The sequence below is a fragment of the Mus musculus genome, chromosome X (genome assembly GCF_000001635.26).
Source record: "Mus musculus strain C57BL/6J chromosome X, GRCm38.p6 C57BL/6J".
In the NCBI taxonomy this organism is placed as follows: Eukaryota; Metazoa; Chordata; class Mammalia; order Rodentia; family Muridae; genus Mus; species Mus musculus.
The window spans coordinates 164,348,371-164,376,145 of record NC_000086.7 but is presented as its reverse complement, the minus strand read 5'-3'; the positions used below and the strand labels follow the sequence as shown (position 1 = coordinate 164,376,145).

The following is a 27,775-nucleotide window of genomic DNA, read 5'->3' as shown; positions in this document are numbered from 1 at the left end:
GGCAGGCAGATTTCTGAGTTCGAGGCCAGCCTGGTCTACAGAGTGAGTTCCAGGTCAGCCAGGGCTATACAGAGAAACCCTGTCTCGAAAAACCAAAACCAAAACCAAAACCAAAACCAAAACCAAACCAACCAACCAAACAAACAAACAAAACCTTAATTTTCTCCAACTTTTAAAATAAAATGGAATATTTGCTGAATGAATTTAGCATAGAAAATGTCAACCCATCACAATTATATTTATACATATTGGTAGATAAGTTCCTGACTTCCCACATCAGAGGATTAATTTTATTTTTACCAAAATGGGCAGAATAGCATTTTGTATGTTACAGATCATTCTTTTCTAGTCCTTTCCAAACATTCCTGTGTCACTTAAAAATGTTAGTAGAGGTTGCTTCTTTGGAAATTGAGGCCTTTTTATTTTCCTTTGAAAGTATGGCATCTGAAGAACACAGTATCGTGAGTCGGGTGGAAAGGGAGGCAGAAGCCATTTTCCTCCTAGATGAGAAGCATTCTGTGTGATTGCTGTATAATAAATTGATTTTTACACTTAAAAAAGGTGTGTGGGGAGAAGAGAATATATAAATCAAAATTATGTATTTTATTATGCTTCACCACCCAGTAATGTGTGTCCCCAAACTTTAATTACAGGCAGCACTTCATATAAGAAACAATCTAATTTAGCTGGGGGCCCGGTAGCTGTAAACTCACTAGATGTAGCTTCCCTCTTTTTCAAGGGAAAATATAAGGACATGTAAGAGAAACATTGAAAGGCATGTTAGTAAACACATGTTGCACATTTGCCATCTGTTAGGGCATGTTTTCTGTCACATAAAAATCCAGTCGCTCTTTCTCACTGCCCCATTCAAGAAATTTAAGTAGAAACAGTAAACTTAAAACTTCACTATATCCAGGACACAGAGAGGATTCTGGTAGCTGTGTCTATAAAAGAGTAAAAATTCTGAAGAGGGATGACTTCACTGGGGCATAGGGTTGAAGGCTGGTAGTAAGTGAACTGTCGAACAGTATTATGTACTATGCTGGGTTAGAAAGTCTTCGATGTAGCAGCCTGACTCTTTCAAGCTTTGTGAGTCCAAAATGCACATGGCAGAAAGGACACTTCTCAGCTCTACCTGACTGCCACCAGCCTTGATATTGGACCTCCATGTCAGGCTGCAGGGGAAAGGAAATCCACTTTTGAGTATAGTTGACAGGGTGAAAACTGTAAATGGAGCAGTTAGTCTTGACCTATGAAACCTGGATGCAGAGTTACTACCTGTTTATGGACTCTATGCATATGATGGTTCCCATGTCAAAGAGTTCACATCGTCATGAACTAATTTTCCCCTCTGGGGGGCGATATGCTCCCCCGTATGGAAAATTCAAGCCATAAAACTCAAGCCCACATCTGATTTCTATCTGCTCATAGCCAGAGATTTCTAAATCAGTCATGATTTAGTAGCACTCCAGTCAAAACAATTGCATCCGGGTCCTTTTCAAAAATAAAAAGGCTTGAAAGATACAAAATATGAAACGAAAATGTTATTCTAGCAGTCAGTAATCCCATTGTTCATCCTTTTTGCATGGTTCTCAATGTCTTGGGCTGTCCTTGATGCCTGCTCATAGAACCAAAGATCTGCTGACTACTTTATCTTAGACACATTTCTCTAAAGCAGAAACAGGAAAACAAAAACAAACCCCAAGAAAACTTGTCTTTCCTGAATGGTAGCAATTGGTAATTGGTAATAAGCAAAACCAGACAGAAAACATCCACACACACACACACACACACACACACACACACACACAAAAACCACTGTGATTTTCAATTTACAGAAGAAATTACTCAACCTGGCTGCTCACAAAAACCTACAAACCAAGGGCCCACAAAATTGTGTGTGTCACAGAGGCAAATCACAGCTTCAACAGAAAACCACTGTGCCATCTGCAAGCACAACTGGGAGCAAACTGGTTCCGTGTCAAAGATTTCCAGAATGCTCATGTTCTGTCCCCATTCCAAACACACACACACACACACACACACACACACACACACACACACACTTTCAAACATTCATGGTAAGAAACTTATTAAGCCCCCAAAGTAAAGCATTAATACACACAGGCTAAGAATAGGCAGGGCTTTTAGACTGCTTCAAAACCAGCGAGGGCAAAGGACTTTTTCTGTGAAAGCCAATAAAGAGAAATATTCAAGCTCACCTACCTTCACTGGTCCATGTTCGCTCCTGAAGCCCTGCACCAAGTACACATGGAACATCATGAGGATATTCCCCATTCCCCATTCTCCATACATTTTGAATATTTTAAATGTCTACCGATGACTAAGCAGTTGTTTCCAGGCAGCTACTGAAAAGTGTTGCAAAAGGCATTCTCCAGAAGCAAAGTTTGAAGCCCCAAACTTTACATGGAAAAAAACAATCACATGATCAGTTGTAATTAAAATCCAATGAAATGACTTGAGTAAGTCAAGGGACTCCCTCACTGCCTCACACACAATCTTAGTATGGGAGAAAGCAATGAAAAATATTTCAAAGTTTCCCGCTGCAAAAATAATCAGGAGGTGGTCATATCTTCCACTTGAAACTAGAAATCACTCTACAGACATTTCTTATCCAGAAAGTTGAAGATAAAAAAAAAAACCCCACCCTACGCTCAAGGTTCTAGCTGCTTTATAAGGAGGTGGTATGACCACAAACACTTGCAGTTACAGCAGGCTAAAACCCAACTATGGATTCAAACTTTTTCACAACCTTCAAGAGAGCTTGCAGGAGCATATGTCTTAAATCTGACAGAGTTTGGCAGAAAACGCTGGGAAGTCTTGGCTGGAATCCTGCTGTGTTCCTAGCAAGAGCAGGGCAGTTTTAAAAGCTGACTCACATGGGCAGGACTGCTGTGTTTTTTTTTTTAAGCACGTTGCCTGTAACATGAAACCCAGAACACAGTTCTGATGGCCAGGATGGCAGATGGGCTTCAGTAGAGGGACTTTAGATGCTCAGATATCTGCTGTCAGCAGCACAGAAAGCAGCAGCAACAAAAAACATGCTTCAAGAAACCCCAAAGGGCAGAGAATAAAAAGGCATCTATCTACTCCCATATAAAAAAGCACATGTAAATAGCAATTAATTTTTATAGGTGCTTAATAATTTCTACCAAATGAAGAACATTGATTTTTTAAAAGCAACAAGTAAAATTATTTGCATGTATCAGGAAATATTTTACATATGTTACTGCCATTTTTTTATTGTTTGTAGTTTTCCTTTTTAAATTAAACATATTCTTTGACAATTTCAAACATGAATATAATGCATTCTGAAGATTCATTACAAAAAAACATCTTTTTAATGTGGAATTCTATTTTTTATTTTTCCATTTTCAAGACAGATGGGCTTGGAAATCGGAGATACCCAATGTCTCTGACTCCTAGAGTGCTGGGATTAAAGGACTCTGCATCACTAAGCCCAGCTTAATGTGGCTTCAGAAGCACCAGCTAAACTAGCCTTGGAAATTTAATATACCGAATGGCCAGTCCATCCAAGTGGCAGCGTCTCAGCTCTTCATTAGTTTCCAATCTTTGACTTCCAGGTTCTGGCCCCCTCAAAACCATTTTTTGCATTTCTGAAATCAAGAATGGCCTGAGAAATTTCCTCATTGGTATTCATCACAAATGGACCTAGGGCAGAAAGAGACATTCACAAAGTTCTGGGTGATGACATGTTCCTCTATCACTATAATTGTTATGTATTCCTATAGCTCCTCAGTTAAAACAAAATCTAGGCATAGCTGGGCATCAATAGCCCATTTTCACACTGTTCAGTCATACGGAACTAGTTAGCATTTGTGTTTTGTGGCTAGGACTATATACAATTATATGTTATCATTCAGACCAGACTTAGATAAACAGGATTGAGTCTCACTGTCTACTGAAGGTTCCTCACAAGCAATGACAATCCCTTTTTCCAGCACATTCTGTAGTTGTTATTTTGTAGATCCTGAACTTATGGCAGGAATTGAACCAACTTGATATTATAAAACCAGCTAGATTGTAGCAGAGTTTTGGTATCTGGCTAAGCAGTGGACGGGGCTCTGCCTTTCTGGGATGTGTCTCAATCTATTTTGAAAACTAACAGAATTTTCCTTACAACAAAGAGAAGTATTAATCACTTCCAAACAACTTGCACATTTGCATTTTTTGGTAGTTCTCCAGAAGATACCTTCATGTGCCCTATAGGAACCATAGAGTAGGTCAAGTTTTTAAGTTTGGCTAGTTTCTCCTTCCTGTCACGAGTCACTATCATACTCTTGCAAGTAAAGGGACTTTCGTCTTTCTTTAACTTTTTTTAATGTTTCTATTGTTTTATCTTTCATTCCCATCATAATTTATCTTCCCACCCCCCCACCATTCCAAAAGATATGTTATACTAGTGTGATCATCCTCTTGCCAGGGATCACCAACACCATAGCTTTAATAAATTTTATTAATATATTTCAAGGCAAGAAGCATTTTTAAAAATTATTTCATAGTGTTAACCATTTTTTTGTAATTCATCAAAGGGCTAGGAAAAGGCCACTTTAGATTTTATCAGTCAAACAGACCAAATACTGGGTCAAGGACTCACTTGCTGCACATAATAATTTTCCCATTGTTTCCCCAGTGAGGCCACACTAATCTTATGCCACAACTTTCTGTAGTATGTATCTATATCCTATTTTGACACCATACCATGTCCCTCAGTTTTATAAACTGTCCTTGGGTCACCTAGGAAGGTGTAGGGAACAGAGGAAGTCTTGACTGAATGTGTATTATTGATAAGAACCAATGTCTCCAACTGCAGAGACCACCCACACAGAGACCCCACAGAGATGAGCTAACTTCTTTCCCCTGTGCTACACACACACACATACACACACACACACACACACACACACACACACACACACACACACATGAAAAGTGCCAAGATTCTGGGTTGTAGCATAGTCAGTGGTACCAAGTACAGGGCAACCGAGTCCAGCTCTCTGAAGATGTGTCTGTATGTCCATCTTTTCTTCATTCCCTTGTCACCCTAGACAGGTTTCCAGTGTGGTTTTGAAGACTCAATAAATTAGCACTTGCAAAAGACTATGACCGATTCTTAGTAAATAGTAAATGGCATCAATGCATATGCTAAGAAAATGAAATATCTGCATTTTTTTCTCACTTGTAGGAGGGACATAACTCCATCAAAGTTAAGATAGTTTTCCATTCCAACATGCTATGACTTCTATGCCTAATGTCATCATTCTGACCACTCAATCACAGGAGGAGCAGGCTGTTAATAATTCACAAAAACCACAACCAGCCGCCAAGTACTCAGGATGTTTGTGGCTGCCTATAAACATGCAAAGGCAAAACAAAACAAAAAACGTAAAAAGGAGACTAAATTAAGCTAACTAGACAAAATGCTTTGCCTCTAGTAACTGACAGCCCAAGAGGCATATATTTTTGTCTGATTAATGTTGGCTGGTGTTTACAAGAATACCCAGTGTCGGAGGCACTGGAAGAGGATTTGCATACACAGTGCCTGCCATTTTGCTTTGTCATCTTCATTTCAACTGGACTCTTGAACTTCTAAAAACTGCTATGGAGGAAAGGGCTAACGTAAAAGGGTTTCACCCCAAGCACACTTCTCCTCTACAAATTCCAGTCTACAACTAGATAATGAGCCTACTACATTTGGTTGTAGTTTTCTTTGCAGAAGAACAATTTTATTCAGTCGTGACAAAAGGAAGAAGGGACTATGAACCTTGGGAGGGACATTTTGAACTGTACAAATTTAACGTGAAATGTCACAAACTGGGGAAATATGATTTAATATCCCCCCTAAATTATTGCTGGAAGAAAAAAAGAATACTTTCTAAATATTCCGTGTGATTTAAATGCATGACCAGCTGGGGCTTATCTGAGATCATAGTTTATGCCTGGGGATTCATGCCAAGTAATGGAATATGATAAGATCTTAAGTCATGCTTAATTAAATACTCAGTGAGTTGCACAGTATGTTTTGTAGGCAAAAATATAAATAACAAGTTGGGTTCTAGGTGCTTTTAGGTTTTTGTCATTTAATAAAGTGCCAATGATACAAGGACATCAAGATCCAAGAGGTTGAAGTGATTGCGTATCTCTGCCAGCATTTCCTACCTTCAACTACAGCACTGCCTCCTCCACACACTAATTCTATTTCTGTTTCTTCAAAAATATTTATTTTAAGTAAGTGCGCACGTGTGTGTGTGTGTGTGTGTGTGTGTGTGTGTGTGTGTGTGCATGTGCGTGTACCTGTGCAGATGCCCAAGGAGGGCCAGAAGAGGGCATTAGAACTTCTGGAGCTGAGAACTAAGATCAAATCCTCTGCTAGTGGAGTATGCACTGCTGAGCCATCATTCCAGCCCCCTCTATTTTTTTTTTATTTAAACTACTATAGAAAATTTCAAAGAAGTATTATTCATAAGAGGCTCATACTAAAATATATACACTAAAAATAGAATAGATTGCAAGGACAGTACTGGCTATGATTTGAATATTGATTTTCCCCTCCATAAGTCATATTGAAATTTGATTGTTCGTTGGAATTATTGGCAGGTGGGATCATTAAAAGGTGACTAGGTCATTCAGATGAGTTAATACCTTTTCCAGTGGGCAAATTCACATTCTTGGGGGACTGTCTGTATTACCACAGCTGCAGACTGCTATGAAGCATCAGTGCCTCAAGTTTGGTATCTTCAGTATATATGCCTTTGCCTTTCTACTTTCTATCAAGAGTTGAAACAACATTGACAGTGCCATATTGTTAAACCTCCAAGCCTCTATGCAATATCTGCTAAAATAAAGCTCTTTATTTTACACACATACACACACACATACAAACATACACACTTAATTATATGTGTATATATACATACATATACACACATATGTGTGTATATGTGTCAAAGGAAAAGAAAGTGAGCTAGGGAAATTAGCATTTTGGACTTACCATGTTGGACAACTGGTTCTCTTAATGGCTCCCCAGCAATTAAGACAAAATGGCTTCTTTTGGGGTCCTAAGGTCATCAAAGAAAGCACTGAACAGTGAGCATTTTATTTTATTTTACAATTTTTAAGGCATTTTTATTAGATATTTTCTTCATTTACATTTCAAATGGTATCCCAAAAGCCCCCTATTCCCTCCCCCCGCCCTGCCCCCAACCCACCCACTCCCACTTCCTGGCCCTGGCATTCCCCTGTACTGGGGCATATAATCTTCACAAGACCAAGGGCCTCTCCAGAGAGGCATGTTTATTTTTAAGTATCAAAGTGGAAACAAGTCATAGTGAAGATACAAATTAAGTGGGCCATGGTACCAAGGAAAAATTTCAGAAACATCTCTGCAATCCTTGATAAGGGAATGTTTATTCCTTAGGATGTTTAAATATTTTAGCAATGAGAATTCAGCAATAAGCCCAGGTTACCAATGTATCAACATCTGTAAGTTAAAGAAAGAAAACTGTAATTTATGTCTTCTTTGTGTTTGTGTGTCTATGTGTGCGTATGTAGGTCCATTTGCATATGTATGTGTGTAGAGGCCAGAGGTCTTTGTCAAGTGTCTTTCTCAATACCTCTCTACCTTATTTTTGAAGACAGGGTCTCTCAGTGAAAGCAGAGCTCACCCTTTGCCTAGAATGACTGGATAGCACACTCCAGGGATCTAGTTTGGCTTATCTCTGATATAGGGTTACAGATCTATGCTATCACATTCAGTCTCACACATGGCTGCTCGGGAACCAGACTCAAGTCTTTATTATCCAGGCAATTCACTCACAGAACCATCTCTTCAGCACCAAAGCTAGGGTCATTTTTAACAGGAGCATCTTCCCAACAAACTATCTGATTAAACTAGCTTATCTCTCATGAACAAAATCATTTTTTTAATTTTATTGTCTTTTCTTTTCCATTTAATTTTTCCATATTATATATTTTGGTTATCTTTCCCTTACCTTTTATCCCACCTTCTCCCTAGTTACATAATTTCATGGTTTTTCTTATTCTTTTTTTTTTTTTTTTTTTTTTTTTTTGGTTTTTTGAGACAGGGTTTCTCTATAGCCCTGGCTGTCCTGGAACTCACTTTGTAGACCAGGCTGGCCTCGAACTCAGAAATCCACCTGCCTCTGCCTCCTGAGTGCTGGGATTAAAGGCGTGCACCACCACGCCCGGCTGTTTTTTCTTATTCTTAAAATAACCTTCAAACCAAGCCCCCAAAAAGCGTGCGCACATGTATACACACACACACACACACACACACACAAACACACACACACACACACACACACACACACACACACACGGAGTCTATTTTTTGTTGGCCAACTAATCCTGTACACGGAGCCTGGCCTGGAGTGTAGTTGATGTCCTCTGTGTCACTCCATGGAAAACTGGTTTTCCTTCTCCCAGTAGCTATCCATTATAAATAGATCCTTGGTTAGCAGTGAGATTTTGTGACCATGTCCCCCTTTTTTCAGGGTGGGATTTGTCCAGTTTGAACTGTACAGGCTATGTGTATGCTGTCACAGTCTCTGTGAGTTCATACGTACATCAACGTTGTTGTGTCTGGAAAACACTCTTCCCTTGGGCTCATCCACCACCTCTGGCTCTTAAATTCTTTCCATCTTTTCTGCAACAATATAATGTCTAAGACTTATTTAACTAATTATTTATTTATTTATTTATTTATTATTTAATGTGGATGAGTGTTTTTCCTACATGGCCAAGGAGAATAGAAGAGGGTGTTGCTATACCTGTACTGCTTACAAGTAGCTGTGAGCTGCCATGTGGGTGATGGAAACCTAACCTGGGTCCTCTTGAATGGCAACCAGTGCTCTTAACTGCTAAGCCCAGTCTAACAATAGATTTTTTTAAATGGAAATAATACTTATACAAATCCAAAACCAAGACTTGATTGCTCTGTCACTTACTAAAGTAATAGGAAATGTGCCTCAGTGCCTTTAAAATGAAAACACATATACAATGCAAAATGTACACATATATGTGGGTATAATGTTTGGAGAATTGTTTTTATAACCAATGCGTTTCTGGCTTAAAATCAGATGATCATTATATTATAAAAACATTAAATATTTTAAAGTAGCTACCATGCTCTGCTCTTGCAATCATATGGTGGTTAGTAGTGAATGGCAGGCAGGGGTGCTGATAGGTTCCAGCTTGTCCTCATTCTGCTCCCTCCCCAGTGGCTAACCCTTCTAACCCAAAGTGTCCCCAGACCCATTCCCACAGCTCTGGCTGTACACATCTCCATTGGCCTCTCTTTCATGGTGTCATGCTAGTGACTGACTGCGCTTAACTCTGGTGACTTTTCTGACTTCTTGCATTTCTGTTTTTAATGCCTTCAAGTCTCCTACTTGCCAATACTCTGGCTTGGAAGGAACTTTCTTATTAGGGCCATAAGGAGACAAATAGTGACCTAACCAGAAAGGAGGCACACATAAAGGAGACCTGAGGCATCCCACAAATAAGAGCTCAGTAGAGGAGTCAACCACCATGATGATCAGAAACTGGAAACTGTTATTATTTTAAGCCACTAACTACTAATCGTTCATTACAAATAGGTAACTGAAAACCGGGTGTGGTGGCACATGCCTTTAATCCCAGCACTTGGGAGGCAGAGGCAGGTGGATTTCTGAGTTCGAGGCCAGCCTGGTCTACAGAGTGAGTTCCAGGACAGCCAGGGTTACACAGAGAAACCCTGTCTCGACTGCCCCCCCCAAAAAAAACAAATAGGTAACTGAGCATTCTATATTATTTTTATGTTTTTATTGCATTTTTCCCAGTTTTCTCTCAGGTCTATAATTTTCAATCAGATAGTTATAATAAACCAAATTACTATATATTTTAAAGCTTTAAGTTTTAAAAACTTCATTCATATTCTAATTATATGGCATTTTCTAAATATTCAACACTATTCTAAATTATATCAAATATTTATACATTTCAACTAATACGAAGCTCTATTATAATTATATCAAATAGTTATGTTCTTCTACTAATACAAATCTCTTTAATTTGATGTCGTTCCAATGCATAGTCTCAGAAGATTTACTTTTGTAGTTAACAAAATTAATAATTAACCTCTTTTTCTTCTATCCATTTAATAAAAGCTGCAAGAGGACTGCAATGAACTTTTCTTTTTGGCTTCAATTAAGAATTAAGTAAGAAGACATGGTAGAATGGTTTCTTCAAAAGTTTTCATCTGCTTCTCCTGCCATCTCAGGGCTGGTGGCTTTTCACCCCTGCACTTAGTTGATGCTTCTATTACTTCTTCACAGGAGTCTAAGCATCCTCAGGTCTGCCATGTTTTAGTCATCATCGCCATACTGACTCATACCCAGCTCACTCCCCAAACGCATACCAATAGAAAGCTAGCTGCAAATCACTCTTTTGAAATCAGATGCCACCAGGCTCACGTAGTCAAATTATTTCTTTGCTGTAGGCACAGATCTCCATCCACCCCCTACTGACTCTTGCTTCTATAAAGTTCTAACAGCTAGTCACTGTACTTATTATAGTTTCACAGTTTCTCTGATACAACCCTGACCAAAGCCAATACTGGAACCTGGAGGCGGGAACTAAGGCAGAGACCATGGAAAAGCATTGCTGACTAGCTTGCTTCCAGGCTCATGCTCTGCTACCTCTCTTCCTTCTTCCCTTCCCTTAGATTTATTTATTTTGTATGCATGAGTGCTTTGTCTGCATACCTGACTGTGCACACACATGCTTGGTAACCATGTGAATGAAGTCAGAGAGAAACAAGGAGATCCACTGAAATGTGAACTACAGATGGTTCTGAGCTGCCATATGGTTGCTAGGAACCTCAATCACAGGACTTCTTCAAGAGCAGCCAGTGCTCTTAGCAGCTGAGCCTTTCTCTACCTTTGCTACCTTTCTCATCAGCGGAGGCCCACTTGCCTAGAGATGATATTGTCTACCACTACGACCCACACACCTCCTACATCAATCAACCATCCAGAAAATAACCCACAGCCATGCACCCTGGCCAACGCAATGAAGGTGACTCCTCAGTGGAGATTCTCTGGTCTCAGATGCACCAAGTTGACAACTACGATTAACCAACACAATCGTTGTTCAGTCTATACAACAATTCAGAGAACCAAGAAAGGAGGTTTTGTTTTGCCATACCATATACCAAAATACCATGAGGCTTTAGAGATGTCTACAGTTTTCGTAGTGAGCTACTGGTGGACAAAACTGAGGGAAGTTTGCATCTGGCATGCTTTCTTCTTTTTCTTTTTTCTTTTTTTCTTTTCAAATTTGATGTTTAATGACTAAGACCTCAACAGCAATTTTAACAAGTCAGTTATCACAAAGGACTTATTCCCTCAGATGTTTGAAAAGGCCTCTTAGAGACACGGAGAAAAGGATCATCTAACAGTGTTCTGTTGTTTGTTTTGGACATGGCCAAGGACACAAAATTGAGTTGGAGGGTCAGGAAGTGGAGGGGAAAGAGTTAACGGAGCAGAAAAGAAAGGCTACGCAAGTGCTGACTGTTCACAATGAAAGTTTCCTAATCAGAAGAGAGGTCTTTGGGGAGTGATAAACATGCCTTGTTTCCACACTGTGGAATGAGAAAGTGCTAAAAACAAAAGCTTGACTCTTTTATATTACTCAAATAAAATGATGACTTTCCAGTTATTATTTGGACAGCAGGAGGGAAGGACGCGTGCATTTTGTCTGAAATGAGAAATTATGAACCCTTCAGGAGTCGAAGAGAAGTTTTCCATCCCTGTAAAACTTGAAGGTTTCCGCTCCAAACTTCTTTCAGCGATCTTGCTACAGATTCGTCATCTGGGCTGCCCCTTCTTTAAGCCATATCTATTTTCTATCCTTCGATTTAAAATATCTTTTACATTATTTATTGTGAGCATGGGGCGGCAGTGCATGCATATCATGGCATGTATATGAAGGTCAAAGCACAGCTTCTGATCATTCGCTCTCCTCTTCCACCTGGGGGAATTGACTTCAGGTTGCCAGGTTTGGAGGCAAGTACCATTACCCACTGACCCCCCTCCCTATTCCTTGTCTTTCTTTTCCTAACAAGGCATTAGTTAAAAAAAAAAAACAAAACTCTAATGACCACTACAGGTATTTACTAGAGTGTTAATGTAGTTCAAAGCCCCAGTAGAAAATGTTCATTGATAGTGTCAAATGATAGAAGCCATGCAAAAGCAAAGAGGTTGAACGATGAGCCAAAGATAGGCGAGTCCTTAGGTGCCTCTATGCCAATGCCTTTACGGACACTGATTTTCAGCATCCTGTACATGGTCCTAGAGGCTCAGATGACTTTTTCATGTAGAACAACTCCAACTCTGAAGCAGGACCTTTAAAAATTGCAGCTCCTGCCTTTTGCTTTGGTGTGTCTTCCTCGTTCCTAGCCAAGTCTTTTTGGTGATGTTTCCATCTATGACTCCTGATCTCTTTCTTAGGTTTTCTAACTCCAGGGTTGTCTCCCTTTGTGATTTCTTTAGTGTTTCTAATTCTATTTTTAGATCTTGGGTGGTTTTGTTCATCTCCCTCACCTGTTTGATTGTGTTGTCTTGTAATTCTTTAAGGGACTTTTGTGTTTCCTCTTTAAGGGCTTCTACCTGTTTACCTGTGTCCTCTTGCATTTCTTTAAGGGAATTATGTATGTCCTTAAAGTCCTCTATCATCATCATGAGAAGTGATTTTAGATCCGAGTCTTATTTTCCTGGTGTGATGGTGTATCCAGGACTTACTATGGTGGGAGAATTGGGTTCTGATGATGCCAAGTAACCTTGGTTTCTGTTGTTTATGTTCTTATGCTTGCCTCCTGCCATCTGATTATGTCTAGTACTACCTGCCCTCGATATATCTGGCTGGAGCCTGTCCTTCCTGTGATCCTGGCTGTGTCAGAACTCCTCAGAGTCCAGCTGTCTCCATGATCCTGTGATTCCGGGATCCTGTGGTCCTGGGTGTGTCAGAGTTCTTGTGAGGCAAGCTTCCTCTGGGACCCTGAGATCCTAGTGTGACCACGCTCCTGGGATCCTGTGATTCTGGGATCCTGAGTGTGTTAGAGCACCTGAGAGTGGAGCTTCCTCTGGGTGTTGTGGGGTTAAGTCTTTTTCATCTGACTTAAAAACTTTCAAAGCTTGCCCTCAGGGCCAACAAGATCATCATCAGGTAAAGGTACTGACCACCCAATTTTATTCCTGACACCCACATGGTAGAAACGAACTTGGAAGATTTGTCCTTTGATTTCTTCAAGTGCATCATGGCACTTTAACGAAATAAAACAAAAATACGTAAATTGCTTTTGATACCCCATAACTTACGGCTAGGAAATATGTTGAGTTTCATTGGGACCAACAATACATGATCAAAGTCCAGAGGAAAGGCCCAGGGGTAATTTAATGTGTTGATAACTTCCAAATTATGAGTTTCTAACTCGGTTAAATTGATTATAACCACAAAGCTTACAATAAGAGCAGGCTTGTGAGCAAAGCTAAGGCCCATTTTCTGCCTACAGTAGCATTTATTACTGTGATGAATTACCTGGAAAAATGATCCAAAAGAAATTGAAGTTCAGCATGATTTAATTGCATGCAGTTGTTCTTTCTAGACTTCACTATTTATACTTTGGGCATCAGTGGAAAGATCAAACAGTGAACTATAATGAGTTTAAAAAAACAACCTAGTGTTTCTTTTTTATTTCTAGTGGTTCTTTTTATCATGAACTTTTACACAGAATAAAGCAAATCATTGCCTTTAGCTCTCATTGGGTGGTTTGTTTCATTTCTGGGATTTACTGGTTATTAATCAAATCATTTGAATGGGACATCCATGAACTGTGACAGTTTAAGAGCATAGGTGTCCTCAGCCATTGTTTTCATGACAGCCAGTGTTTATCTACTTCCGTACACTTACTACAAATGAGCTTGCGATTCTTCGAAGACTCTGGTACAACATGGTCTAAAGTTTAGATGGAGTCTTTGTAAGTGTACTCATGTACTTCTAACCATCACTCAGGAGAAAATTTCAGCACACCAATTGTAGGCCAAACCGACATGGGGAACTTTTGAAACAGGCACATCAAGGTGACCTGTACCAATTCAGGATCATGTGTCCTGAATAGCTTGACGTTTGCAATCTCTAAGAACTTTGAAATATTTGAATTCATTATACAGTACCCATACTTTGGACTTTGTCCACGAAGTCAAAGGGTCTGGCCCAAAGACTTTTAAACCTGGTATAAACCAAAGCCACTGCCACTGTTAGGTATTACAGCAAACTTAGGAATAATGGTGTGGGTAGGGGAGATTGCTCAGTGGTTAGAGCACTTATTGCACAAGCATGAAGACTGGGGTTTGCATCATCACATAAAAAGAAAAAGAAATAACAGGATAAGGTAATCTACCCACTAAGGAAGAAAGTCTGGGTTCTTATGGGCTGCCCCATGTTAACCCGAAATAAAGCAAATAAATGGTGAAATGGCACAAAGAAAATGGAGGTGTGGCTTTGTGCACCATCCTTTCTTTGCTTCTTCTCTTGCCCTACAGAGTGGCCACCCTAGAGGACTGGCCCATACTATTGGCCGGCCATGTATGGTGGAAGACATGCAGGTGAGATGCACTGAAACAGAGCTAGAAGGAAGTGAGGTGCAAATCAGTTCCTCATTCTTGACTACAATTCAGCTCATCTTTTTTTCTTGTTAGAATCTTCAGGCTAACGTGAGTTCCACATGGAGATGAAGAGCTTTGCTTTTAAACCTATTGGTCAGTATCCCTCAGAGCTGTTGCTAGATGTGAAAATTGCTATGTGTCATTGAACCTGTGATGTGAATCCTCATTAGACAATGCTTATGTGTTAATCAGTTAAATTAGGTGTTGTCAGGAGTTTTATTTCCACTTACCATTATTGCGTACCTAAAATGTACTGCACCAAGGACTGACAAATGAAGGGCCAGAAAGTTTTAAGGATGCAGTCTCTGCCATAACAGACTTCTACCTACACACTATAACAATCCATGGTCAATACAGAAATTGGACAGGTAAGACAGTGAACCAGTAAAACACAAAGAAATAGATCTGAATCTGGCCTTTTTGACATAATTTACTGCCCTCTGTGCTAGATCTGGAACAGACCCTGGCATAGGTAATGCAGATTGGTTTTAACAGTCCTACATAGTTGGCCTCAATTCTTTCAATCTTGCAGACAAATGCAATGAAGCCTAGGCTAGTGAAACAGATCATTGAGTAAAGGGACTTGGTGCCAAGCTGGACGACTCAGGTTTGATGCCTTGGAACCACATGGTGGAAGAAAAGAAACCATGCCTGAAAGTTATCCTCTGGATTCCACATACATTCTGTGGCATGTGCACTCCCACACACATGCACACAGATAAATTATAAATGTAAAAACAAATGAACAAAAACGAAGCACAGAGAAATTTAGAAACATATCCACAGTCACACAGCCAACAAGTGGCAAAGCCAAGACCCAATGATCACAGCCTCTATCTTGTAATATAAAGGGGACTTCCTACAGACACATGACCTCTTTAAATGAAAATTATTATTATTTTAAATATATATTTTTTTCATTCTGAAGTTGTCACAATGCATGGTTGCCATACAAACAATGATGAAACTGCATAAAATGGTAACAAAATGCCCCTGTGTCACAGCTGCCATTTTGCCAATGAACTAACACTTATTTTTGTCTACTCTAGCTATGTTCTGACCTGCAGCTTCCCCCATCACTTCTTTCCATCTTGGCTTCTCCATCCTTTCCTACAAGGTATTCTTTGGGATGTAATAGGGAGAACTGAAGTTGCCAAACATAACCAGATCCTATTGGAAACTAAATATATTACAAACGTCTGGCCCATAAATAATTTTCAAACCTTTTCTTTATATTGGGTTGAGGTATGTCGATTTTTTTTGTAGGTCAAACATGGCAGTTTTGTATGGTTTGACATAAAACAGAGGGCATAGACCCTGGGATATGCATTTTCTGGTGTTTCAGACATTTTGTTTTTTTCTGTTAATAGTTCCTAGAGGTGCTTCTGGACATCAGTATAGGAGCAGGTAAATTACTAGTACGTTGGATAGAGATAGAAAATCTCCCCCAGTCCACTGCATTATGTGATACTAGGGTCAGAGAGCTAGAAGTGAGAGAGATCACTTCTCCATTCAGTGGCCACTGAAATAGTTCCTATTCCTGCTTTTCACAGTGGAACTACCCAGGTGCTGGGGCACAATTGTCTCCTCAGTCTTCCTTACTGGGGAGTGACACAAAGCAATGAGAAAGCCTTAATGGGCTCACAGAATGATGAGACGATTGCTCAATGAGATGAAACAGACATTTAAAAAAACAAAAAACAAAAAACAAAACTGAGAAACCTGGAAAAATTGTTCCCAAGAGCGCTAAACCATAAAAAGGAGAGATTCATTTAAAGAAACTATGAATAACATAACACTCTCTTTTTAGCTCCAAATGGGGATGCTTCTGAAAGGACTCTCTGTGAGCATGCATATCTGCATTCATACTCCTGGGTGGCTAGCTTAGTTTTACTTATGCTAAAAGAAATAAATCAGTTTTATGATGGTAATATTTTAAAAGCTGAAGATGCATTGCCTCTAGATCCAAATATAGACTTTTACATGGTAGCAAAAGACAAGATATGAATACATATGAAACTGTGAGATATACCAATAGAAACCTCAAAATAGAGCAATGTAATCAGCAGAAATTAGTAAACAGGCTTGATAAAACAGTGACATGATTTATTTCCCAAGGAAGAGAAAAAAATTTCCATCTCAATGGAAGCATTTTCATGGAAATCAGTAAAAAGTCTAAGTTCAGGAAATTAAAGGGAAGTGAAAGATTGTAAGAGTCCAGACAGCGGACATCTATAATGAAACTATTCTCTGGACATGATGGCCATTATACATACAAATTCAAAGGAGCTACGACTTTATGCACAAGACCTACACAAGATCAAACCAGACAAAATCCCATCAGGGATAGAGGAGGGATCATAAAGTTCCAATCCCATCTGAGGAACTATTTGTATCTATGGCTGATGGGGAAGAAAGTGTTTGTTGTCTTCAGGAATCCAACCCCTGAGAAGGTACCCATGCTCCAGATGACGACAGTCCTACACCCTTGTACATACAGCCAGCATACTAGGTGGACTTGGGGAGTTAAAAACAGAGGCAGTACATGAAGGAATACTGGGAAGGAATAATGAGGGAGAGGGGGGAAGATTGGAAAGGAAAGGAAGGTGGTGGATTTGATCAAAACATCCTATATGAGTTTATAAAACTCAAACATTTTTAAAAAGATAATTGAATATTTGGGGCTGGGAAAATGGCTTAGTTGGTAAGAGCACTTGCTGCTAAACCATGAGAACCTGAATTTGAATCCCAGTCACCCACATAAAAATATGTGTGTGATCATTCATACCTATAACCCCCCAGGCTTCAGGGCGTGTGTGTGTGTGTATGTGTGTGTGTGTGTGTGTGTGTGTGTGTGTGTTCGGATGTTTAGAAACAGGTTGATTCTGAGAGCTCCCTGGCCAGGTAGCCTAGATGCAATAGTGAGTTTAAGGTTCAGAAAGGGACCCTGACCCAACAGTCTCAAAGGAATAAGGTGGGAGGTGGGACACTCCATTGACATCCTCCCTTGACATCTGCATATGTGTGGAGTGTTCAACCTACACATGTCACACACAGACATACATGTCACACACACATACACGCATGCACACACACACAGAGAGAGAGAGAGGGGGGGGGCATGAAGAAACAAAATTAAGTTTAAAATACCTTATTTTCCAACTGGACAGCGTCACCTTCTCCAAGGACTGCTGTGTGATGTGGTTCTATCTTTTGTTGAGCATCATCAGGCCCTACAACAACAGATGGCACAGCAATGTCAGCAACTGCTGTGGTATAATCACCACACTTTTGGTCAACTACTTAGTACCACAATGCTCATTTGAATTTTAGAAATAGTACACTTAGGAAAGCCCCTTGAATTTGGAGGTTGTTTACACTTGCTATTGCTAAAGGCTAAAACGGACTGGTTTTCAGTGCAGAAATGAGCAGGTAAGTGAATCTTGCAACATGTTTCCACTTATAGTCTTAGTGTATGACTATGTGACTGACTTTTAAAAGCCCCTGAAATGGCAAGTTCATAAGAATGTTCTCGATCTTGGTCCGAGACCCGCCGAACTTAGGAAATTAGTCTGAACAGGTGAGAGGGTGCGCCAGAGAACCTGACAGCTTCTGGAACAGGCGGAAGCACAGAGGCGCTGAGGCAGCACCCTTTGTGGGCCGGGGACAGCCGGCCACCTTCCGGACCGGAGGACAGGTGCCCGCCCGGCTGGGGAGGCGACCTAAGCCACAGCAGCAGCGGTCGCCATCTTGGTCCAAGACCCGCCGAACTTAGGAAATTAGTCTGAACAGGTGAGAGGGTGCGCCAGAGAACCTGACAGCTTCTGGAACAGGCGGAAGCACAGAGGCACTGAGGCAGCACCCTTTGTGGGCCGGGGACAGCCGGCCACCTTCTGGACCAGAGGACAGGTGCCCGCCCGGCTGGGGAGGCGACCTAAGCCACAGCAGCAGCGGTCGCCATCTTGGTCCGGGACCCGCCGAACTTAGGAAATTAGTCTGAACAGGTGAGAGGGTGCGCCAGAGAACCTGACAGCTTCTGGAACAGGCAGAAGCACAGAGGCGCTGAGGCAGCACCCTGTGTGGGCCGGGGACAGCCGGCCACCTTCCGGACCGGAGGACAGGTGCCCACCCGGCTGGGGAGGCGGCCTAAGCCACAGCAGCAGCGGTCGCCATCTTGGTCCCGGGACTCCAAGGAACTTAGGAATTTAGTCTGCTTAGGTGAGAGTCTGTACCACCTGGGAACTGCCAAAGCAACACAGTGTCTGAGAAAGGTCCTGTTTTGGGCCTTCTTCTTCGGCCAGGAGGAGGTCCAAATACAAGATATCTGCGCACCTTCCCTGTAAGAGAGCTTGCCAGCAGAGAGTGCTCTGAGCACTGAAACTCAGAGGAGAGAATCTGTCTCCCAGGTCTGCTGATAGACGGTAACAGAATCACCAGAAGAACAATCTCTAAACAGAGTCAACTATAACTACTAACTCCAGAGATTACCAGATGGCGAAAGGTAAACGGAGGAATCTTACTAACAGGAACCAAGACCACTCACCATCACCAGAACCCAGCACACCCACTTCGCCCAGTCCAGGGAACCCCAACACACCTGAGAACCTAGACCTAGATTTAAAAGCATATCTCATGATGATGGTAGAGGACATCAAGAAGGACTTTAATAAATCACTTAAAGAAATACAGGAGAACACTGCTAAAGAGTTACAAGTCCTTAAAGAAAAACAGGAAAACACAATCAAACAGGTAGAAGTCCTTACAGAAAAAGAGGAAAAAACATACAAACAGGTGATGGAAATGAACAAAACCATACTAGACCTAAAAAGGGAAGTAGACACAATAAAGAAAACTCAAAGCGAGGCAACACTAGAGATAGAAACCCTAGGAAAGAAATCTGGAACCATAGATTTGAGCATCAGCAACAGAATACAAGAGATGGAAGAGAGAATCTCAGGTGCAGAAGATTCCATAGAGAACATCGGCACAACAATCAAAGAAAATGGAAAATGCAAAAAGATCCTAACTCAAAATATCCAGGAAATCCAGGACACAATAAGAAGACCAAACGTACGGATAATAGGAGTGGATGAGAATGAAGATTTTCAACTCAAAGGTCCAGCAAACATCTTCAACAAAATTATTGAAGAAAACTTCCCAAATCTAAAGAATGAGATGCATATGAACATACAAGAAGCCTACAGAACTCCAAATAGACTGGACCAGAAAAGAAATTCCTCCCGACACATAATAATCAGAACATCAAATGCACTAAATAAAGATAGAATACTAAAAGCAGTAAGGGAAAAAGGTCAAGTAACATATAAAGGCAAGCCTATCAGAATTACACCAGATTTTTCACCAGAGACTATGAAAGCCAGAAGAGCCTGGGCAGATGTTATACAGACACTAAGAGAACACAAACTGCAGCCCAGGCTACTATACCCAGCCAAACTCTCAATTATCATAGAGGGAGAAACCAAAGTATTCCACGACAAAACCAAATTCACGCATTATCTCTCCACGAATCCAGCCCTTCAAAGGATAATAACAGAAAAAAACCAATACAAGAACGGGAACAACGCCCTAGAAAAAACAAGAAGGTAATCCCTCAACAAACCTAAAAGAAGACAGCCACAAGAACAGAATGCCACCTTTAACAACTAAAATAACAGGAAGCAACAATTACTTTTCCTTAATATCTCTTAACATCAATGGTCTCAACTCGCCAATAAAAAGACATAGACTAACAAACTGGCTACACAAACAAGACCCAACATTTTGCTGCTTACAGGAAACTCATCTCAGAGAAAAAGATAGACACTACCTCAGAATGAAAGGCTGGAAAACAATTTTCCAAGCAAATGGTATGAAGAAACAAGCAGGAGTAGCCATCCTAATATCTGATAAGATTGACTTCCAACCCAAAGTCATCAAAAAAGACAAGGAGGGACACTTCATTCTCATCAAAGGTAAAATCCTCCAAGAGGAACTCTCAATTCTGAATATCTATGCTCCAAATACAAGAGCAGCCACATTCACTAAAGAAACTTTAGTAAAGCTCAAAGCACACATTGCGCCTCACACAATAATAGTGGGAGACTTCAACACACCACTTTCACCAATGGACAGATCATGGAAACAGAAACTAAACAGGGACACACTGAAACTAACAGAAGTGATGAAACAAATGGATCTGACAGATATCTACAGAACATTTTATCCTAAAACAAAAGGATATACCTTCTTCTCAGCACCTCATGGTACCTTCTCCAAAATTGACCACATAATAGGTCACAAATCAGGCCTCAACAGATTCAAAAATATTGAAATTGTCCCATGTATCCTATCAGATCACCATGCACTAAGGCTGATCTTCAATAACAAAATAAATAACAGAAAGCCAACACTCACATGGAAACTGAACAACACTCTTCTCAATGATACCTTGGTCAAGGAAGGAATAAAGAAAGAAATTAAAGACTTTTTAGAGTTTAATGAAAATGAAGCCACAACGTACCCAAACCTTTGGGACACAATGAAAGCATTTCTAAGAGGGAAACTCATAGCTATGAGTGCCTTCAAGAAAAAACGGGAGAGAGCACATACTAGCAGCTTGACAACACATCTAAAAGCTCTAGAAAAAAAGGAAGCAAATTCACCCAAGAGGAGTAGACGGCAGGAAATAATCAAACTCAGGGGTGAAATCAACCAAGTGGAAACAAGAAGAACTATTCAAAGAATTAACCAAACGAGGAGTTGGTTCTTTGAGAAAATCAACAAGATAGATAAACCCTTAGCTACACTCACTAAAGGGCACAGGGACAAAATCCTAATTAACAAAATCAGAACTGAAAAGGGAGACATAACAACAGATCCTGAAGAAATCCAAAACACCATCAGATCCTTCTACAAAAGGCTATACTCAACAAAACTGGAAAACCTGGACGAAATGGACAAATTTCTGGACAGATACCAGGTACCAAAGTTGAATCAGGATCAAGTTGACCTTCTAAACAGTCCCATATCCCCTAAAGAAATAGAAGCAGTTATTAATAGTCTCCCAGCCAAAAAAAGCCCAGGACCAGACGGGTTTAGTGCAGAGTTCTATCAGACCTTCAAAGAAGATCTAACTCCAGTTCTGCACAAACTTTTTCACAAGATAGAAGTAGAAGGTATTCTACCCAACTCATTTTATGAAGCCACTATTACTCTGATACCTAAACCACAGAAAGATCCAACAAAGATAGAGAACTTCAGACCAATTTCTCTTATGAACATCGATGCAAAAATCCTTAATAAAATTCTCGCTAACCGAATCCAAGAACACATTAAAGCAATCATCCATCCTGACCAAGTAGGTTTTATTCCAGGGATGCAGGGATGGTTTAATATACGAAAATCCATCAATGTAATCCATTATATAAACAAACTCAAAGACAAAAACCACATGATCATCTCGTTAGATGCAGAAAAAGCATTTGACAAGATCCAACACCCATTCATGATAAAAGTTCTGGAAAGATCAGGAATTCAAGGCCAATACCTAAACATGATAAAAGCAATCTACAGCAAACCAGTAGCCAACATCAAAGTAAATGGAGAGAAGCTGGAAGCAATCCCACTAAAATCAGGGACTAGACAAGGCTGCCCACTTTCTCCCTACCTTTTCAACATAGTACTTGAAGTATTAGCCAGAGCAATTCGACAACAAAAGGAGATCAAGGGGATACAAATTGGAAAAGAGGAAGTCAAAATATCACTTTTTGCAGATGATTTGATAGTATATATAAGTGACCCTAAAAATTCCAACAGAGAACTCCTAAACCTGATAAACAGCTTCGGTGAAGTAGCTGGATATAAAATTAACTCAAACAAGTCAATGGCCTTTCTCTACACAAAGAATAAACAGGCTGAGAAAGAAATTAGGGAAACAACACCCTTCTCAATAGCCACAAATAATATAAAATATCTCGGCGTAACTCTAACGAAGGAAGTGAAAGATCTGTATGATAAAAACTTCAAGTCCCTGAAGAAAGAAATTAAAGAAGATCTCAGAAGATGGAAAGATCTCCCATGCTCATGGATTGGCAGGACCAACATTGTAAAAATGGCTATCTTGCCAAAAGCAATCTACAGATTCAATGCAATCCCCATCAACATTCCAACTCAATTCTTCAACGAATTGGAAGAAGCAATTTGCAAATTTGTCTGGAATAACAAAAAACCTAGGATAGCAAAAACTCTTCTCAAGGATAAAAGAACCTCTGGTGGAATCACCATGCCTGACCTAAAGCTTTACTACAGAGCAATTGTGATAAAAACTGCATGGTACTGGTATAGAGACAGACAAGTGGACCAATGGAATAGAATTGAAGACCCAGAAATGAACCCACACACCTATGGTCACTTGATCTTCGACAAGGGAGCCAAAACCATCCAGTGGAAGAAAGACAGCATTTTCAACAATTGGTGCTGGCACAACTGGTTGTTATCATGTAGAAGAATGCGAATCGATCCATACTTATCTCCTTGTACTAAGGTCAAATCTAAGTGGATCAAGGAACTTCACATAAAACCAGAGACACTGAAACTTATAGAGGAGAAAGTGGGGAAAAGCCTTGAAGATATGGGCACAGGGGAAAAATTCCTGAACAGAACAGCAATGGCTTGTGCTGTAAGATCGAGAATTGACAAATGGGACCTAATGAAACTCCAAAGTTTCTGCAAGGCAAAAGACACTGTCTATAAGACAAAAAGACCACCAACAGACTGGGAAAGGATCTTTACCTATCCTAAATCAGATAGGGGACTAATATCCAACATATATAAAGAACTCAAGAAGGTGGACCTCAGAAAATCAAATAACCCCCTTAAAAAATGGGGCTCAGAACTGAACAAAGAATTCTCACCTGAGGAATACCGAATGGCAGAGAAGCACCTGAAAAAATGTTCAACATCCTTAATCATCAGGGAAATGCAAATCAAAACAACCCTGAGATTCCACCTCACACCAGTGAGAATGGCTAAGATCAAAAATTCAGGTGACAGCAGATGCTGGCGAGGATGTGGAGAAAGAGGAACACTCCTCCATTGTTGGTGGGATTGCAGGCTTGTACAACCACTCTGGAAATCAGTCTGGCGGTTCCTCAGAAAATTGGACATAGTACTACCGAAGGATCCAGCAATACCTCTCCTGGGCATATATCCAGAAGAAGCCCCAACTGGTAAGAAGGACACATGCTCCACTATGTTCATAGCAGCCTTATTTATAATAGCCAGAAACTGGAAAGAACCCAGATGCCCCTCAACAGAGGAATGGATACAGAAAATGTGGTACATCTACACAATGGAGTACTACTCAGCTATTAAAAAGAATGAATTTATGAAATTCCTAGCCAAATGGATGGACCTGGAGAGCATCATCCTGAGTGAGGTAACACAATCACAAAGGAACTCACACAATATGTACTCACTGATAAGTGGATACTAGCCCAAAACCTAGGATACCCACGATATAAGATACAATTTCCTAAACACATGAAACTCAAGAAAAATGAAGACTGAAGTGTGGACACTATGCCCCTCCTTAGAAGTGGGAACAAAACACCCATGGAAGGAGTTACAGAAACAAAGTTTGGAGCTGAGATGAAAGGATGGACCATGTAGAGACTGCCATATCCAGGGATCCACCCCATAATCAGCATCCAAACGCTGACACCATTGCATATACTAGCAAGATTTTATCGAAAGGACCCAGATGTAGCTGTCTCTTGTGAGACTATGCCGGGGCCTAGCAAACACAGAAGTGGATGCTCACAGTCAGCTAATGGATGGATCACAGGGCTCCCAATGGAGGAGCTAGAGAAAGTACCCAAGGAGCTAAAGGGATCTTCAACCCTATAGGTGGAACAACATTATGAACTAACCAGTACCCCTGAGCTCTTGACTCTAGCTGCATATGTATCAAAAGATGGCCTAGTCGGCCATCACTGGAAAGAGAGGCCCATTGGACACGCAGACTTTGTGTGCCCCGGTACAGGGGAACGCCAGGGCCAAAGGGGGGGAGTGGGTGGGTAGGGGAGTGGGGGTGGGTGGGTAAGGGGGACTTTTGGTATAGCATTGGAAATGTAAATGAGCTAAATACCTAATAAAAAATGGAAAAAAAAAAAAAGAATGTTCTCTTGTGTAAAATACAAACCCTATAAGAAGCAGGGCTGGAAAAAAATCAAATGCTATCGATAATTCATTTCAACAAGAATTTACTGAGCATCTCCAACTTTCAAGTACTAGAGAAAAATGCAAAAACGTGCAAATCACATCATTCCTTGCATCTAAATAATTCAAAATGTTCTTGGGACCAACCAAATATAAGCATATGCAATCATTAGAGAAGAATTTAACAGAAAACTAGATGAGTTGGATAGCAACTTATAGAACCATGCACAAGGCCTGCTCCGAAACACTCTGCCGGTTGGGCACCTTCTAAGCACTCTGGAGGGTGTGTGTCTTTAGACTAGCGTTCCTTCCCTTCTAAGGCTTACAGATGAAATAAAGCTAGCTAACACTTCAAGATAACAAAAACCTCATTGAGAAAAGGAATTTGGGGGGGCTCATTCAGGTTGGAGCACCCCAGGCATTTGTTCTGGAGAAAGTAAGACTTTAACAGAGCTGTGCAAGGTAAGAAAGACCTTTAAGAAACAGCACTTGGAATAGGGTATTGTGGATAAGAGGACAGAGAGTCAGTTGAAGGGAGTGGCTGAGAATTTCTAAGGAACCTGTGAACCTTCTATCACGATTTTAACAGTTACTGGAAAGGATGAAAATGTATCAAGAAAATCCTTTAAATCATCCTTATCCATACAAAGGCCCCCCTTCTCTTTCTCCCTCTTCCTCTCTCCCTCCCTCCCTCCCTCCCCCCTCACACACACGCTCACACACACATTCATATACACATACACAAACACACACACATATGCACACACACTCACAGAGAGTGTCAGAGACAGAGAGATAGAGAGAGGAGAGAAATGATAAGATCTGTCTTGAAAAAGTAATTTTAGAAGCAGAGCATAAAAGGAAATGGAGGGTGGGCCTAAACTCAGGCAAACCTGTTGGGAGCTCTCTGTAATGGACTAAAGTGAACGTGGATTACAGTGTGGATAGGAGTGAAAAGAGAAAGATAGGTTGGAAGAGATGGAAGAAGGGTGGGAGGGAGTTGAGAAAGAATCTAAGTTTGATGGTCCTCGGCATAAGCAGGCGTGATCCAAGAAGAGCAGTAGCAGTTCTGCAAGAGGGAACTGGACAATGGAGAGACCCAAGTGTGCTAGAATAGACAGAGAAAGCTGCAGCGAAGGGTGAGGTTTAAGGCTATGTCTTCCAGCTGGGTATAAAAACCAAACAGGTATGTGAACAGATAACAGACAGTCCAAGATCCACCATTCAAGGAGTTAGGGAGAGGGCTCAGATGGCTCAGTGCACAAGAGCACTTCCTGAGGACTTGAGTTCAAATCCCTATCATTCACATAAATAGCAGACATGACCATGTATGGTTGTAACCTCAGCACTGTGGGGAGCAGACAGGAGGATCACGGGGGTTTGTTGGCCACCATCTTAGCTCCGGGTTCAGTAAATGACCTAGTCTCTACATGACCCAATCTCAAGGGAATCAGGTAGAAAGTGATAGGACAGATCACCTTGTGGCCTCCATATATGCACAGGTATATGTATTATGTCTGTACACGAGAGAGAGAGAGAGACAGACAGACAGACAGACAGACAGACAGACAGACAGACACAGAGAGACACAGAGAGAAAGAGAGACACAGAGAGACACACAGAGAGACATAGAGAGACAGACAGAGAGATCAAGCTAAAGCTTTAATAATATTAGAGAAGTGATTAAAGGAAACAGTAACTTGACAAATTATTATACAAACAGAATCACAATTTATAAATTTGGGGGATATTGGTTAGCATTCTAATAGCCATATTTTTCAGAGAATTCATCTTCCAGGCATAGAGGGCATATGGCTTACACTGTTGCTGATAAACATGAAACAGGATTCGGACAGAACAAGAATTCTTATCCTGGAGTAAGAATTCTGCAGCTAGAACTGTGACTAAGTGTGGCCTTGGATGAGAGACAGATAGCACATGTACTTTCTCCATCACTTAGCTGCCATGTAGTTTTTCTTCAGTCATAACTGTAGCCAACAAACCACAGCATTATTTGCTCTGCTGATAGCTCTGTCTCCAAGAGAAGTCACAGATATTTTTATACCGTGTTACAGTGCAGTGCATGTCTCAGAATAGAGTTTAGGCTAGTTGTCACATACAATTAAGAGCAGACCGGCTGCTAAATCATGTCATTTCAGATGCCAACAGAGAAGCATACATGTAATTGTAGCATAAACTGGTTCTTTAATACTTTAATGATGTTACTGAATTTAAAAACATTGTCTGAGGAACTTAGTCCATGTTTTTTTTTTTTTAAAGGTCAATGGCAGAAAAAATAAAATAAAAACTGTTTAATCACTGGCTTTGGAAGACAATGGTGGCTGGAATATAACACCATTGATTATGGTTTATAACGACTTTCCTGGTGAAAATACTTCCACCTTTGCTAATTCCAAGGAAACAACATGAGCTCAGGCACAATAAGCCCTGCAAAGTAGCAAGAGCCAACCACAACACAGCATCCATTCATCAAAGGCACATGTCAGCAAATGTCATGGGGTGAATAACAGAACTCCATTGACTTCCAACTTACACAGGGGTTTGGCAATAAAAGTCTAGGAGTCCGAGAGGAATATCATTTAGAGTTGGATAATATTTTAAACTGTGACAAGGGAAGGCATTTTATTAGGTGTGTTTTATTGACATCCTCTGTGGATAATGAACCATATTTCTATCTTCAACTAATTCATATGTAACAGCCAGCACCCACGTAGCCCGCTCCAGGACGCTGAGTTTGTCATGTAGTATGTTTCCTGATACAGTTTTAATAG

At 40.5% G+C, this 27,775-nt stretch overlaps 2 protein-coding genes across 4 annotated transcripts in view; both read right to left on the bottom strand.

Annotated features, from left to right (window-relative positions):
* The window catches only part of Vegfd (vascular endothelial growth factor D), a 29,129-nt gene extending 26,505 nt beyond the window's left edge, over nt 1–2,624 (bottom strand). For both annotated transcript variants that reach the window (NM_010216.2, NM_001308489.1), the window contains exon 1: nt 2,227–2,624. In NM_010216.2, coding sequence (NP_034346.1) covers nt 2,227–2,316 — 90 coding nt within the window. In that variant the 5' untranslated portion in view covers nt 2,317–2,624. The remainder of the gene's footprint in view (nt 1–2,226) is intronic.
* A 508-nt stretch (nt 2,625–3,132) lies between these two features.
* The window catches only part of Pir (pirin), a 103,583-nt gene continuing 78,940 nt past the window's right edge, over nt 3,133–27,775 (bottom strand). For both annotated transcript variants that reach the window (NM_027153.3, NM_001301402.1), the window contains 3 exons: nt 17,916–17,998; nt 7,034–7,100; nt 3,133–3,693 (listed from right to left, as the gene is read on the bottom strand). In NM_027153.3, the coding sequence (NP_081429.1) occupies nt 3,581–3,693; nt 7,034–7,100; nt 17,916–17,998 (263 nt within the window). In that variant the 3' untranslated portion in view covers nt 3,133–3,580. The remainder of the gene's footprint in view (nt 3,694–7,033; nt 7,101–17,915; nt 17,999–27,775) is intronic.